The sequence below is a fragment of the Diospyros lotus genome, chromosome 6 (genome assembly GCF_014633365.1).
Source record: "Diospyros lotus cultivar Yz01 chromosome 6, ASM1463336v1, whole genome shotgun sequence".
NCBI classification, from domain to species: Eukaryota; Viridiplantae; Streptophyta; class Magnoliopsida; order Ericales; family Ebenaceae; genus Diospyros; species Diospyros lotus.
This window is the reverse complement of record NC_068343.1, coordinates 2,584,711-2,598,436: the sequence shown is the minus strand read 5'-3', so window position 1 is coordinate 2,598,436 and position 13,726 is coordinate 2,584,711. Positions and strand designations below refer to the sequence as shown.

Sequence of the window (13,726 nt, the reverse complement as noted above, 5' to 3'; positions counted from 1 at the left end):
TTTTCTTTATTTTTGTGAAAAATATGACACTTTTATATTTAGGTGAAAAATAAATTTTATGAAAAAATTTATTAATCAAACACCCAAAATTGAAATTTAATTAAAAAATATTTTATTTTTTATATTTTTTCATATCAATCGAACACCCCCTAAGATTATATCTTACTTGGATATTCTTTATTGTAACTCCATCATCTTTTTTCAAATTAGACCGATTTGGATCGGACCGTGCCGGTCTGATCTGTCAGGGTAGCAATTTACGGTCCGATCTTATCAGGTAACCAGTTCAGTCCAGTTCAATCCAAACTAATGGCACATGGCTTATATAATTTTGCTTAGTGAAAAAATAGATTATAAATGTGTGGGAAGTACACGTGCCAACACGCACAAATCACAGGGCGTGTCCGACGATGCGATGGCCCCACATAACGATGACCCATTTAAAGAGAGCCAGCCCAGCTCACAACCGAACAGGTAAGGCAAGTCAAGTCAAGTCAACTCGTCGTCGGGAGTATATATTATTTATTTTTATTCTTATTTTGTCTATATTTTTGTTTAGAAAATATATATATATATTTAACCTAAATTATATTTAAATATATTTTTAATAAATATATTATATATTTGTATATGTGTTAGCGAGCCAAAGAGAGAGAGAGAGAGTGAAAGTGGAGATGGAGATGTCGGCGGCAAATGGTGGAGGCTGAGGCGTCGGTGGAGATGAAGGCCCAAAGAGAGAATGAGACGAGAGAAGGGGAAGGAGAAAGAGAGAGAGGGGGGGGGAGATGGAGGCAAACAGAGGCAGAGACGGAGAAGAACAGAGACGAGCTCGAGTGGAGGCGAGGGCGGAGGTGAACAGAGGCGAGCTAAAGTAGAGGCGAATGTGGGTTCGGGCAAAGACAAGCTCTGGCAAAGGCAAAAAGAGACAGGCCTGAGCGGAGGCGGAGACGGGCTCGAGCAAAGGCGAACAGAGATGGTCTTGAGCGGAGGCAGAGGCGAACAGAGGTGGAGGTGGGCGCGAGCGGAGGCGGACTACATTTGGAGAGATGAGAGGTAAGGGAGAAAGGGAAGGAGAGAGAGTGAGGGGGGGGGGGGGGGGAGGGATAAAGAACATATTGGGTAGGTATTCAAAATTTTAAATATAAAATATCGTGATAAATTAAGTTATTTATCAAGTTGTCCAAGTTTACGTTCGTGGCATTATCCTATATTTATTCAAAAAGCCACAAATAATTAATTCCCACGCACGACTCTTATTCTTAACGACCGTCCGTCCACTACAGCTGGCTCCAAACAAAACCAAGACTTTAATGGAAAACTTACAGCGAGTTGGCTCGCTGGTCTTATTGTGGTAGACTGGTAGCTTAATAATAAAATAAATTCTATTATTATTTAAAAATGAATTAAGTCTTAGTCAGGGCAAGAGCGTTTGTTAAAATGAGAAGAATAAGGTGATATTAAAATAAGATTATAATACTTTTCAGATCAAGATATGAAATAGTCAAGATAAAACTGGAAAGTATTCTAAGATTTTTATTAGACTGTTTATTAAATTTTTTATAATCTATTAGTAACTGTACTTTTTCTTTCCATGTGTTTGTTAATATATATGATAAACACCAAAATAAGGATTTTTTTACCAAAATATCCCTATTACCAAATTTATGATTAAAATAGTATTTTATGATTAATATGAATTGTCAAAAAAAATTAAGATTAAAATTAAAATTAAAATTAAAAATAATATTTTATTTTCTAAATTCATGTTCAAAAATAAATTTAAAAAAAGTTGAAAAGTATAAATAATAATTGTTAGGATTACAATAATTCCACCCACATAATTAAAAATAGTCAAAACATATTTTCATAATAGATAATAAAATAATTTAAAAATTGATGAAAGGAATTATATTAGTTAATAAAATATATATAGAGAGAGAAACTTAAATTTTAAAAATTAACGAAATAAATAATGTCATTTAAATTTTAAAAATTGTCAAAATATATAATAATTTAAAAATATATTAAATAATATTAATTATAAGAATTAAATAAAAAAAATTTAATAAATTTAAATCTTTAAAATGCATTAAATGACATTAACTATCTTACAAGGGGTAGATAAGTAATTGAGGGTTATCTTGAAAGAGCCAGATAAATTTATCCAACCTCCTCCATCGGATAAATTTATCTTGAAAGGGGGAGATAAGAAGTCATGTCAGGCCTTTTTCAAAAATAACCAGATAAGTTTAACAAACACGTTAAAAAAATCAAACATCTGAAATGTTTCTCTGACATTTTCTCTCTATTATCTTGATTAACAAACACCCTTGGTAGGAAAAGAAGGGAAACAAACAGATACTCAATTTGAAGTGTGACCCACCCAATAAAGAAATTCGAAACCAATTAAAGTTATTACCAGCGGGATGATGATTGAGGTTGAGGCCCAATAACAGTAGACAAAAAAATTTCAGTATGAATGCGGGCTCTGGCTCTGGCTTGTAGCCTATCTATCTACATGTAACATGTGCTCGCATGTTCCCGCTTACCATCATCCATCTCTTAATTAAAAAGATGCTTCAATGGATACCCACATGAAAATAATTGGAAATTGTAATTTTTACATGGAGTTTGTAGGCTTGACACAGTATACAGTGCGTGCCGTGGTAGTGAAGCTGAATGAAGAATAGAGCGTGTAATGCGGCTAAGCTTTTGAAAGGCAGGGGAGGTAATTTTTTTCATATCTGCGGTTCCTCATGAAATCAGCAAGGGATGAGTCATGAGAAGAACCCATGATTTCCTTGTAATTTTCCCACCATAACATGAACCTGCTTTTGTTGAAGAACATCTCAGAAGACACTGCATACTTGTTTATCAACTCCATGGCATAGTTTTCGAACTTCTCCAAGCTGTCCCTCAATGATTTTTCATCTTCTCTGCACCCTCCTCCTAATTGCTTCAATCGTTCACAAGAAATGATAGCTTCTTCAACGCGTGCCCAGAAGCAAGAATCCTCAGTGAGACTAGCAGGCCTGCTTCTCACGTTTCCGTTGCTTTGCTGACTTGCTGCTGGTTTCCCATATTCCGCCACCCATTGTTCCAAGAGCTTATAATGTTCAGACCTGTTTGCTAGATAGTCCTCCTTTCGATTTCTGTACCACTCGGCGATGTCAAGCGGCTCAACCAACCTTCGGTAGTTTGTCCCTCCAAGGAGCCAGGCCTTTCGAGAAAATACCCCCTCTTTCTGGGGAAATTTCTCCGCTTCCAAGACCATCATCTTCCAATACTGTGTCAGAAAACTCTTGCGCTTAACAATCTCCGCCCTTCTCATCGACTCCTCGACCCTGAAAGCATTGTAGTAGCCTCCTGAACGCTCTGTAGCCTTCTTGTACCATTCAATGTGTGCCATGTCTATTTTGATGTCATTTAGTTTCTTCAAGGGATTAATCCTCTTGGAGGCTAGAAGATCCTCTGCTCTTCTCACAATTTTTGAGGTGAGTGCATTGATGTCATCATTCTGCAGCCGTCCCTGCCAAGAAAATAAAAAAGATTTCGAGTTACAAACCAACAGCATATGCAGTGGCAGGCAGCCATTGAGGGAATGTAAAAAGAATGAGATCTTTCATTTGTCCAAACGATGGCTGGGTAAGGATTCGTTTCATGCCTCCTAGCTTGAGGAAGGAATTAAATAGAAAACATACTCTATGGTTCAAGAATGTACTCAATTGTGTTTTCTCAACTACTTCAATTGCATCCATCTGTATGATAATTCCTGTCTGGAGAGTACCAAAATTCCATTCACCAAGGCCTGAAACTCCCCTCCAGATTGCTCCATCCATAATTTTTGACAAAATACCTTCATATGAAACTCCCCAACAGATTGCTCCATCCATAATTTTTGACAAAATACCTTCATAATCCCATTCACCAATCCCATTCATCTGCATGCCCCCGTTGGCAGGACCGTGTGTTCCAACACTGCCCGAACTCATCCGTGCCAACATCAAGTCCAAAACTGATTCGGGCTCCTCAAAACAGGCACAACCTGACTCCGAGCACAAGAGAAATGTACCAAACGGCATGTAGAAACTGGCATTAGAAATTGGATCAACATTGCGTGGCGACACAAAGAGCCTGGGGATGGGATCCCGATCACAGACCACATGCAGAAAGCGAGAATTCCAAGTTGGACGTTCTGAGATAGCTTGCTGGAAGCCATTGTCACCAATAAGGGGTGAACCAAAAGTGATGCACAGCCGGCTTCCAAGGTCCTTTTGAGGAATACTTTCCAGCAGCCATAAGGTGAAAAGCACCGCTATAGATCCTCCAATAGAGTGACCGGTGACAATTAATCGAGACACTTTACTGAACTGCAAAATAATAATAATAATAATTAAATAATAATAACGACGACACGACAATAGTAATAATAAAATAGAAACAAAACTAGTGCCTGTTTTCTTAATTTCTGAAGCTCCACTTTTCAAGAATAGACTTGTCCAACAACAGGGAAAACCAAGCGAGGCTCGGTTTAACATGTTATCATTGACTACTAAATTGTTCACGGTGACTGATCTGAAAGATATTGACCTACCCGCTTGTCAGTTCAGATCCAATACAGATAAGGTTTTGGAGTCTGCCACTGTGAAAACAATATTAAACAAACAAACACTGGGAAAGTTGAGAGAGAGGTACCCGGTCTTTGAGGTAAGAGAGTTTATCCCGGAGAGAGGCAAAAAGGGTTACCGCAGCTCTGTGAATGGAGAAGGATGGGTTCCCTTTGGCGCCCACAAATTCAAAGAGAGGGAAATGCTCTCGCAGAGCTGCAGATGAAACTAAATCTCTTCCTTCTCCCTGAAGATACTGTGCAGCAAAAGGGGTCGAAGGAGCAAAAGCTAAAACAGTACAATTGGGTGGCTGCTGATGAACTTTATTTTTAATGGATACGGGCGAGGTTGGGTCATGTAACAAACTGTCCCTGTAGAGTTCCCTGATTGCAGCCCAGGAATGGGAGAGAAGGCCTGAGCTGACCACCAAATTTCCCATTTCAAGCCCACTGCTGAACCTGCAAGCAGAGATGAAACCATAGAAGAGTCAGAAAATGGTAATAATCCAGAGCTATCTATGTCTTACTTTTGAAGCATCAGCAAGAACAAGGATTCACAGACATGGCAGCCTGGTTCATCTTCTCCTCTGCGTTTACTAGATTGCTTGAAAACACAGCAACAGGGACAAGAGAAGTTGCAGAAGCAATTCATGATATAATAAAAGAGGAGCAGTGTCATTCCTACAATAAAGTAGCAGCCTCCGGACTTGAAAAGATAGATCTAGTTGGTCAACGATGCTCTCATATTCTTTAAGGGGAATTTTGCCAGTGCTCAGCCATGGACCCGTCACCCGTCAACCACGCGTCAACCCTGGCAAGACTCCGCCCCGCATTTGATCGTCATTCATCTTGCAAGCATTAACAAAGACTAGCTTGTAGCTTGCATCGCAGTTCTCTGGCGAATTATATCAAGTAAATGTTATATTTTATTCATTTATCATGCTAATATATATATATACTAGCGTATACTCGTGCCTAAAGTCATCATATAAATAATATTAAGATTAAAATATAATTATAATTTATATATATTATATTAAAAATTATGAAGAATTTGTAACAATTTTGCTTGTATTAAAACACTTTACAAAACTCAAATAATAAACAAACATATAAGATTTATAATGTTCACCAATATGTTGCAAATCAAAATATAAGAGCAAGTAAAAAAATATATAAACACTAAACAAAAAATTAAAATTAAAATTATAGTATATACTTGTTAACATTTTATAATAAAAAGAAAAAAAAATTACTAAATCTATATAATAAAGCATATCAGTAAGTGTTATACAATCTGAATATATTAAATTAAAAAGTAAATATCAAACAATACATACCAGTCGCCACCGGCTGCCATGGTCGCCACCATGAATGGTCGGGAACCTTTGTATTCCCAAACCCTTGTGCCTAAATTAAAAAATAGAATTAATAAAATAAACAAATAAATGAATACTTTTTAAATATTTTCACAAAAAATAAAAATAAAACAACTAGAAAGGAGCCCGGCCCGTAAAACCCACCCATCAACAATTTTCAAACAACACCAACCAAATGTTTAATTCAACCAAATCAATACTTATTTTACATTGTCTCACATAATTTAAAAATAATTATTTTTACATCAATCAATTTAGAGGAGAAACCCAACGCTTACACCTGCGTCACCTCTTTGGTTGCCTCTCTTACGCTAAAACCCACCCATCAACAATGTCATTTCCCCCCATTTTCTCTTTCTTTTTTTTCATATTTTATATTTTATTTTATTTTCATTTTTTTCCATTTTTTCTTTTCTTTCTTTATTTTCTTTTTTTCCCTCCCATTTTCTTCTTCCTCCCACCCACGCCAGCTACCTCCGACCGTCGATTAGGGGTTCCTTGAACCCCCCATAGTTGCCAATCAGGGGTGATGGGTCAACCGTTACCAGCGGCCAACCGATGCGAGCACCGTCATTGCCCCCTGCCGCGAGTACATCACGCAAGTATATGTGTATATATGCCTGTGTGAGAGAGTGAGTGAGTGGGTCTATGAGAGAGAGGGAAAGAGAGTGAGGGAGTGGAAGAGAGAGAAAAGTTGGGCAAGAAATCTAATTCATCTCAGTCATTCATCAATATTCAAAACTAATCTCAATCATAGGATTAAAATGTATTAGAATTTTAGATATTTTCAAAAAATCGTTCTATTTTATTATATAAATAATTATCGCGCGTATTTATTTTTAACCGACAGAGACTTGTATAGGGATTAAAGAACACGATAATAGGGTTAGGAACTTGTTTTGAAACAACCAATTCTCAACTTGCACGCACTCCCGCTAGCTCAAAACCTTCTTGGCTGCCACCCTATGTCTTGATTATATTTTCGAGCCTCTGATATGCTCTTCGAGTCCCAAATTAATTTTCAAAAAGATACATATATATATATATATGCTGCTAAAACATTGTTGATTATTTCTGTGTGGGAAGTTCTATGGGTGCGTCAATATACAAATTTATTATTGCTCCTTGCTTGTTGGGCCTATAGTATTTCTAGGGGATTTGTTATTATTATAGTCATATTTGTATTATTGTTCCAATAGATAATCCCAAATGTCAAAATCACATAAATCATACAGTACTGTGTTACATGTGATGACCATGCGCTGATGTTTTGGATAAAAGTCAAATAGCTTCAATACACAAAATTAATTTAAATATTATTTTTTTATAATTTTATTTTTATCAATAATTTAATTTAAATATCATTTTTAAATAAACAAAATTAAATTTACACAATAAAAAAAGAAAATGGCTATAATGCTTTTGATTAATTTTAAATAATTACATATAATTCTATTATTACAAATCATTGACAATTAAAATACCAAACTTATGGCTAAGTAAAAGAAATTTGTACCACTTGATAATTTCAGAAGGAAAAATAGATAAAAAAAAATATGACCACTAACTTTAACCGAACCTTAAACCTAAACAAAATCTCAATTTATTCCAAAAAAGTACAAAAATCAATTCGTCCATAACACAACAAAATCTATTTCATTTTTGAATTTTTGTAGTAAGATAATTTTTAAAGAATTAACTTAAATATCATTTTTTAGTAAACATGGTTTTTTATTGACATTTTAAATAATAATTCTTTAAAATTTTTTGTTTTTTTATTTAATATAATTTTTGATTGAATTTTAAAACACTATACTCGTGTTCTAATTTTTAAAGTTAAAATTACTTTACTTTCGCAATTAAAGATAAATTTGAGATTAATTTGATTTTTTTACTTAAAACTAAATTGAATTGTACTTAGGTTATGTACTTATTAGCTTTTTAATTTCTTTAGAGGTTAATTAAGATTTTGCTTGAGTTTATGAATTGATTAGGGTTAGTAGTCAAATTCTTGTGTTTTTTTCTATATTTTTTTTAAATTATTAATTGTCGTTACTTTTTTTCACTTAAAGACTAAGTTTGATATTTTTTTTTTCTTTTTTCTTCCTTACTCATCTTTTTCATGCACACAACCCGCCTGGGCACAGAGCCGCCGCCGATCAACACCGCCTGGGCCTCCTCCAGCCACTGTTGCAGCCAGCCTCTCCACCGCCGACCGCCTCTGATCGCCGCGAGCCACCACAGTTAGTCCCTTGCGTCCCTTGTGTATATGTGGCTGTGTGTATATGAAAGATGGCCTATGTGTATATATATATATACATGTGGCTGTGTGTGTATATGAAAGATGGTTGCGCAGTGGGTGTGTTTTGAAGGAAGATGGCTGCGCTATGCGTGGCTGTGGGCGGGAAAATTTTTAATCCATAGTTTTTGAAAATGTCTCAAAGATGAGACATTTCAATGGCTGGGATCAATTTCTGATTAATGTGGCTGTGATTAAAAATTTTCCCGTCACTAAATTCAGTGACGAATATTCCGTCGCTAAATTAAAAAAAAAATTAAAAAAAATTAGCGACGAAATAATTCCGTCTCTAAATTCCGTCGCTAAATATAATTTTTCTTGTAATGCATACGCATATACACACATACACTCGCGTGATGTACTTGCGACAGGGGGCAACGAACGACAAATGCTGCTCGCGACGATGGGGGGCGACGATGGTGCTCGCATCGATTGGCCACTGCTAGCGGTCTACCCATCACCCCTGATCAACGACTATGGGGGGTTCGAGGAACCCCCGATCGACGATCAGAGGTAACTGGCGTGGGTGGGAGGAAGAAGAAAATGGGAAGGAAAAAAAGAAAATAAAGAAAGAAAAGAAAAAATGGAAAAAAATGAAAAGAAAATAAAATATAAAATATTAAAAAAAGAAAGAGAAAATAGGGGGAAATGACATTGTCGATGGGTGGGTTTTAACGTAAAGGAGGCAGTCAAAGAGGTGACGCAAGTGTAAGCGTTGGGTTTTTCCTCTAGATTGATTGATGTAAAAATAATTATTTTTAAATTATTTACATTATGTGAGACAATGTAAAATAAGTACTGATTTGGTTGAATTAAACTCTTAGTTGGTGTTGTTTGAAAATTTTTTATGGGTGGATTTTGCGGGTCGGGCTCCTTTCCAGTTGTTTTATTTTTATTTTTTGTGAAAATATTTAAAAAGAATTCATTTATTTTTTTATTTTATTAATTCTATTTTTTAATTTAGGCACAAGGGTTTGGGAATACAAAGGTTCCCGACCATTCACCGTCGCGACCATGGCAGCCGGCGGCGGCTGGTATGTATTGTTTGATATTTAATTTTTAATTTAATATATTCAGATTGTATAACACTTACTGATGTGCTTTATTATATAGATTTAGTAAATTTTTTTTCTTTTTATTATAAAATATTAACAAGTATATACAATAATTTTAATTTTAATTTTTTGTTTAGTGTTTACATTTTTTTTTACTTGCTTTTATATTTTGATTTGCAACATATAGGTGAACATTATAAATCTTATATGTTTGTTTATTATTTGAGTTTTGTAAAGTGTTTAATACAAGCAAAATTGTTACAAATTCTTCATAATTTTTAATATAATATGTATAAATTATAATTATATTTTAATCTTAATATTATTTATACCGCGCCTTTAGTCACAGGTATACGCTAGTTCAAAAATATTCTAGCACTCTCTCTCAAATTAGGGAATATAGGTTAATCATTTATAGCTTGCTAATAAATTTTGGAATATTTAACTAGATATTTCTTTGGTCAAAATATCAGCCAACTGCTTTGCAAAAAGAATATATGGTGTGCAAATCAATCTATTTTCTAATTTTTCTTTAATAAAGTGTTGGTCAACCTCCACATATTTAGCACGATCATGTTGAATGGGATTATGGAGAATATTAATAGTTGATTTATTATCACAATATAACTTTATAGAGCCATCCCACCTAATCCTGAGATCATCAAATATGATTTTGAGTTAAAAAGTAACTCACAAATTCCAAGCGCTATAAACCTAAATTTTGCCTTAGCACTTGGTCTGACCACAACAAATTGCTTTTTGCTTCTCCATCTAACCAAATTCCCTCCAATAAAGGTACAATAACCAAATGTTGATTAGATATCTATAACAGAATCAACATAATCAGCATCCTTGAATGCTTCTATAGCTATATTGGAGCTCTTTTTGAATAAAATTCATCTACCTATATGTGTTTCCAAATATGGAAGAACATGATACACTGCTCGAAAGTGAGTCTTCTTAGTGTTCTGCATAAACTAGCTCACAACGCTGACAGCATAAACAATGTTAGGTCGGGTGTGTGACAAGTAGATCAATTTCCCAATAAGTCTCTGATACATTCTCTAATCAACAAGTTCATCACCAGTAGCATCATCAAGCTTATGATCAACCTCAATTGAAGTGTCAACTCGCTTGCACTCTGTCAAACTAGTCTCAATAAGAAGGTCAATAATATATTTTTGTTGTGATATGAAGATTTCATCCTTAGATCGTGCTACCTTAATTCCTAAGAAGTATTTTAGTCTTCCTAAGTCCTTAATTTCAAATTCTTTTGTTACGCACTCCCTCGGGTTTTTTTCTTCCTTTTCATCATTATTAATAACTATTATATTGTCCATATAGACCAAAATGACAATCATATCTCCTGATCCTGTGTGTTTCACAAACAATATATAATCCCCTTGGCTCTGCCTATATCCCATTAACAGCATTGCTTTTGAGAATCTACCAAATTAGGCCTTGGGAGACTACTTTAATCCATAGAGAACCTTTTTAAGTCTGCATACCTTCTCTTTTACACAATGATCGTAACTCGGTGGACAAACCATGTAAATTTCTTCTTCAAGGTCCTCATGTAAGAAGACATCCTTTACGTCAAATTGGGACAAGTTCCAATCCAATTTCATCGCCAATGATAATAAGACTCGTATAATATTCAACTTGGTTATAGGGGCAAATGTATCATGATAGCCAACACCACATGTTTGTGTAGTCTTTTGTGATAAGCTGAGCCTTATACCTTTTCAATGATCCATCCGTCTTATACTTAACAGAGAACATCCATTTGCAGTCGACTGGTTTCTTTCTTTTAGGTAAATCAACCACCTCCCATGTCAAGTTTTTTTCCGGGGCTTCCATTGCCACATTCATGGCATGCCGCCATTTCTCACTTTCTAACTCAGACAGGGTTTGAGGAATCTTAATTGAGACAAGATGGGAAAGGAAACTCTTGTGAGAAGGAAACATTGGATCAAATGACACAAAGTGAGACAAAGAATGTTGAGTGCATTTCCTACTCCTTTTTTGAGGGTAATAGGAAGATCAAGATCTTAGAGTTAAAAGTATGATCAATGAACTGAGTTTGAGAAGGAGAATCACTCACCTCAATGTTTTCCCCGAGACTGGGGCCCAGTTCACACAGTTAGGCATGCTCAAGAGATTTCATAACACCCTTCCTTCTTGAGTATACAGATTCAATTGGTAGCCTTTGTTCAAGTTCGAGGAGGTAAAGATAGAGATAGAGACACAGATACAAGTGTGTTTTGTGAGACACTGGGGTTAGACTACAGAGAGGAAGTTATAGTTGGGAGATAAAACAAATAAAGCCAATCAGGTGATGTCAAGAAGGTAGAGTCCATTACTTTATCTCACACTCTCGATCTCCTTCCCTAAACTCTAGTCCTGAATAACACAACCATCAAGATGAAAAGTTAGGACACAATTTGTATCATGAAGAAGATGATAAATTGAGACAAGATTGGTGATGAGTTTTGGAACATGTAATACGTTTTTTAGTACAAGAGAATGAAGGACTAAGATGAATATCACCAAACCCAGCCACAATAATAGAAGAACAATCAGCAATTAGAATTTTTTGAGAACTAGAGCAAAAGGTATAAGTGGAGAATGAAGTTGGAGTGAAAGTCATGTGATCTGTCGCCTCAGAATCAATTATCCATGAAGTAGGATTTCAGGCACTACAATCATGAGAAACAAATGACATACTTCACTATGCAAATAAGCAAGTACCTGAATTAAGAGAAGATGAACCGAGAGTGTCAAGAAGAATCTTCAACCTTTCAATATCCTATTTATCTAGCCCTACAGAAGTAGACGACTCATGAGATTTGCTTACCTCTTCTGTTGTCCACTAATTCCCCTATCAATACCCTGTGGCTTGCCATGAAACTTGTAACATTCATCATTAACATGTCCTTTCTTTTTGCAATAATTACATACCAAATTGAATTTATTATGTCATATTTGATTAGGCTTCTTACTTGTTGGAAGAGATTCATTAACCTCAGTTGTGAGAATACTCTTAGAACCCTATATGGCTAGTGCAGAACCCTCTAGTCTTTGATCCATAAACATTACATTGCACTGGCTTTCTTTAACCCTAACAATTGCAATTATCTCATTTAACGATGGTAACTCATCTTCTCTAAATATTTGCACCTAAACTTGATCAAATTTTAGCCTGAGATCAGCAAAAAACATTATAGACAATCTTTTTCAATATACTGATGCAATATCGCATCATGCACTTTGTCCCTCATAGGAAGAGAACGATAATAGTCCATTTCCTATTAGAGATTTTTCAGTGAATTGGTATACTCCGTAACAAATAGATTACCTTATTTAGCAACCATTAGTTTAACCTCAATTTCATATATTTGAATAGAATGAATTTTTGATTTAAATAAGTTTGTTATATGGTATCCCAAATTTCTTTTGCAGTAGATAGGAACATACATGTGTCACAAATTTTTGGCTCCATCGCATTCCAAAGCCATCCCGTAACCATTGAGTCACACTCATCCCATGCAATAAATAGTGGATCCTCATATTGTGGTCCAATACCTAGCAAGTGATTGAATAATTCATTTTAGGTAATTTTTTCCATTCAATTTATACAAAACATGAAGATTCTATAATTCACTAGAAGGGGAATGGTTCACCAATTCAACCATAAGCACGAAATTACTGGGACTAATAGCATCGGAAGCTAAAGGGTCAACCATGGTGTTATAGGGTTTAAGGTTACCCTTGGTTCAGAAGCTGCAGCAAGAGACGATAGCCCACACAACCCAAGTAGTGATAGACTGTCAGGGAAGCCACCGCTAGTAGAGTCCAAGGAGACAACCATGGAGACACCCAGCAACAAGCAATAAAAAGATGAAATGGCGATTGAGAAGACCGATGAGACAAAGGGTGACTAATGAAACGACCGACAACCAACGACGACCAAGGAGATGAAATGGTGACCGACGAGTCGACCAACCGGTGACAAGGACGGGAAGACCACCGGACGCACCACATAGAGATAGTGCACTGATTGACTGGAACAAGAATTGACACTGACTATGACAATTCAGCTAACGACAAAAACCAATGTGACTCATCACTACAGGAAACGAGACTCCAGTGACGACCATACCCAACCAACGAAGAACCAACGAGAAGAACCCAAAGGCTCTTAGGATAGGTGTTTTGATACATGTCAGGTAAATATTATATTTTATTCATTTATCATGTCAATAAATATACATCAATCTAAACACATTAGAAGACTTTACCAAAGCTAATACAAATATTTAGAAAAATATAGAAAATTCAAAAATATTCTAACTATATATTCTGCACAATTAGCCAAAGTCCATCA

The 13,726-nt window shown here is 35.5% G+C and overlaps 1 protein-coding gene across 6 annotated transcripts in view; it reads right to left on the bottom strand.

Moving 5' to 3' along the window:
- The window catches only part of LOC127803026 (senescence-associated carboxylesterase 101), a 42,240-nt gene extending 36,817 nt beyond the window's left edge, over positions 1-5,423 (bottom strand). For 2 of the 6 annotated variants that reach the window (XM_052339022.1, XM_052339020.1), the window contains exons 1-4: positions 5,169-5,422; positions 4,696-5,065; positions 3,702-4,370; positions 3,189-3,529 (exon numbers count right to left, since the gene is read on the bottom strand). In XM_052339022.1, coding sequence (XP_052194982.1) covers positions 3,189-3,529; positions 3,702-4,370; positions 4,696-5,065; positions 5,169-5,185 — 1,397 coding nt within the window. In that variant the 5' untranslated portion in view covers positions 5,186-5,422. Of the gene's footprint in view, positions 1-2,560; positions 3,530-3,701; positions 4,371-4,695 lie in introns of those variants that run through there. The other 4 variants (XR_008023429.1, XM_052339021.1, XM_052339019.1 and 1 more) reach the window with 4 other exon arrangements.
- Positions 5,424-13,726: the final 8,303 nt, after the last annotated feature.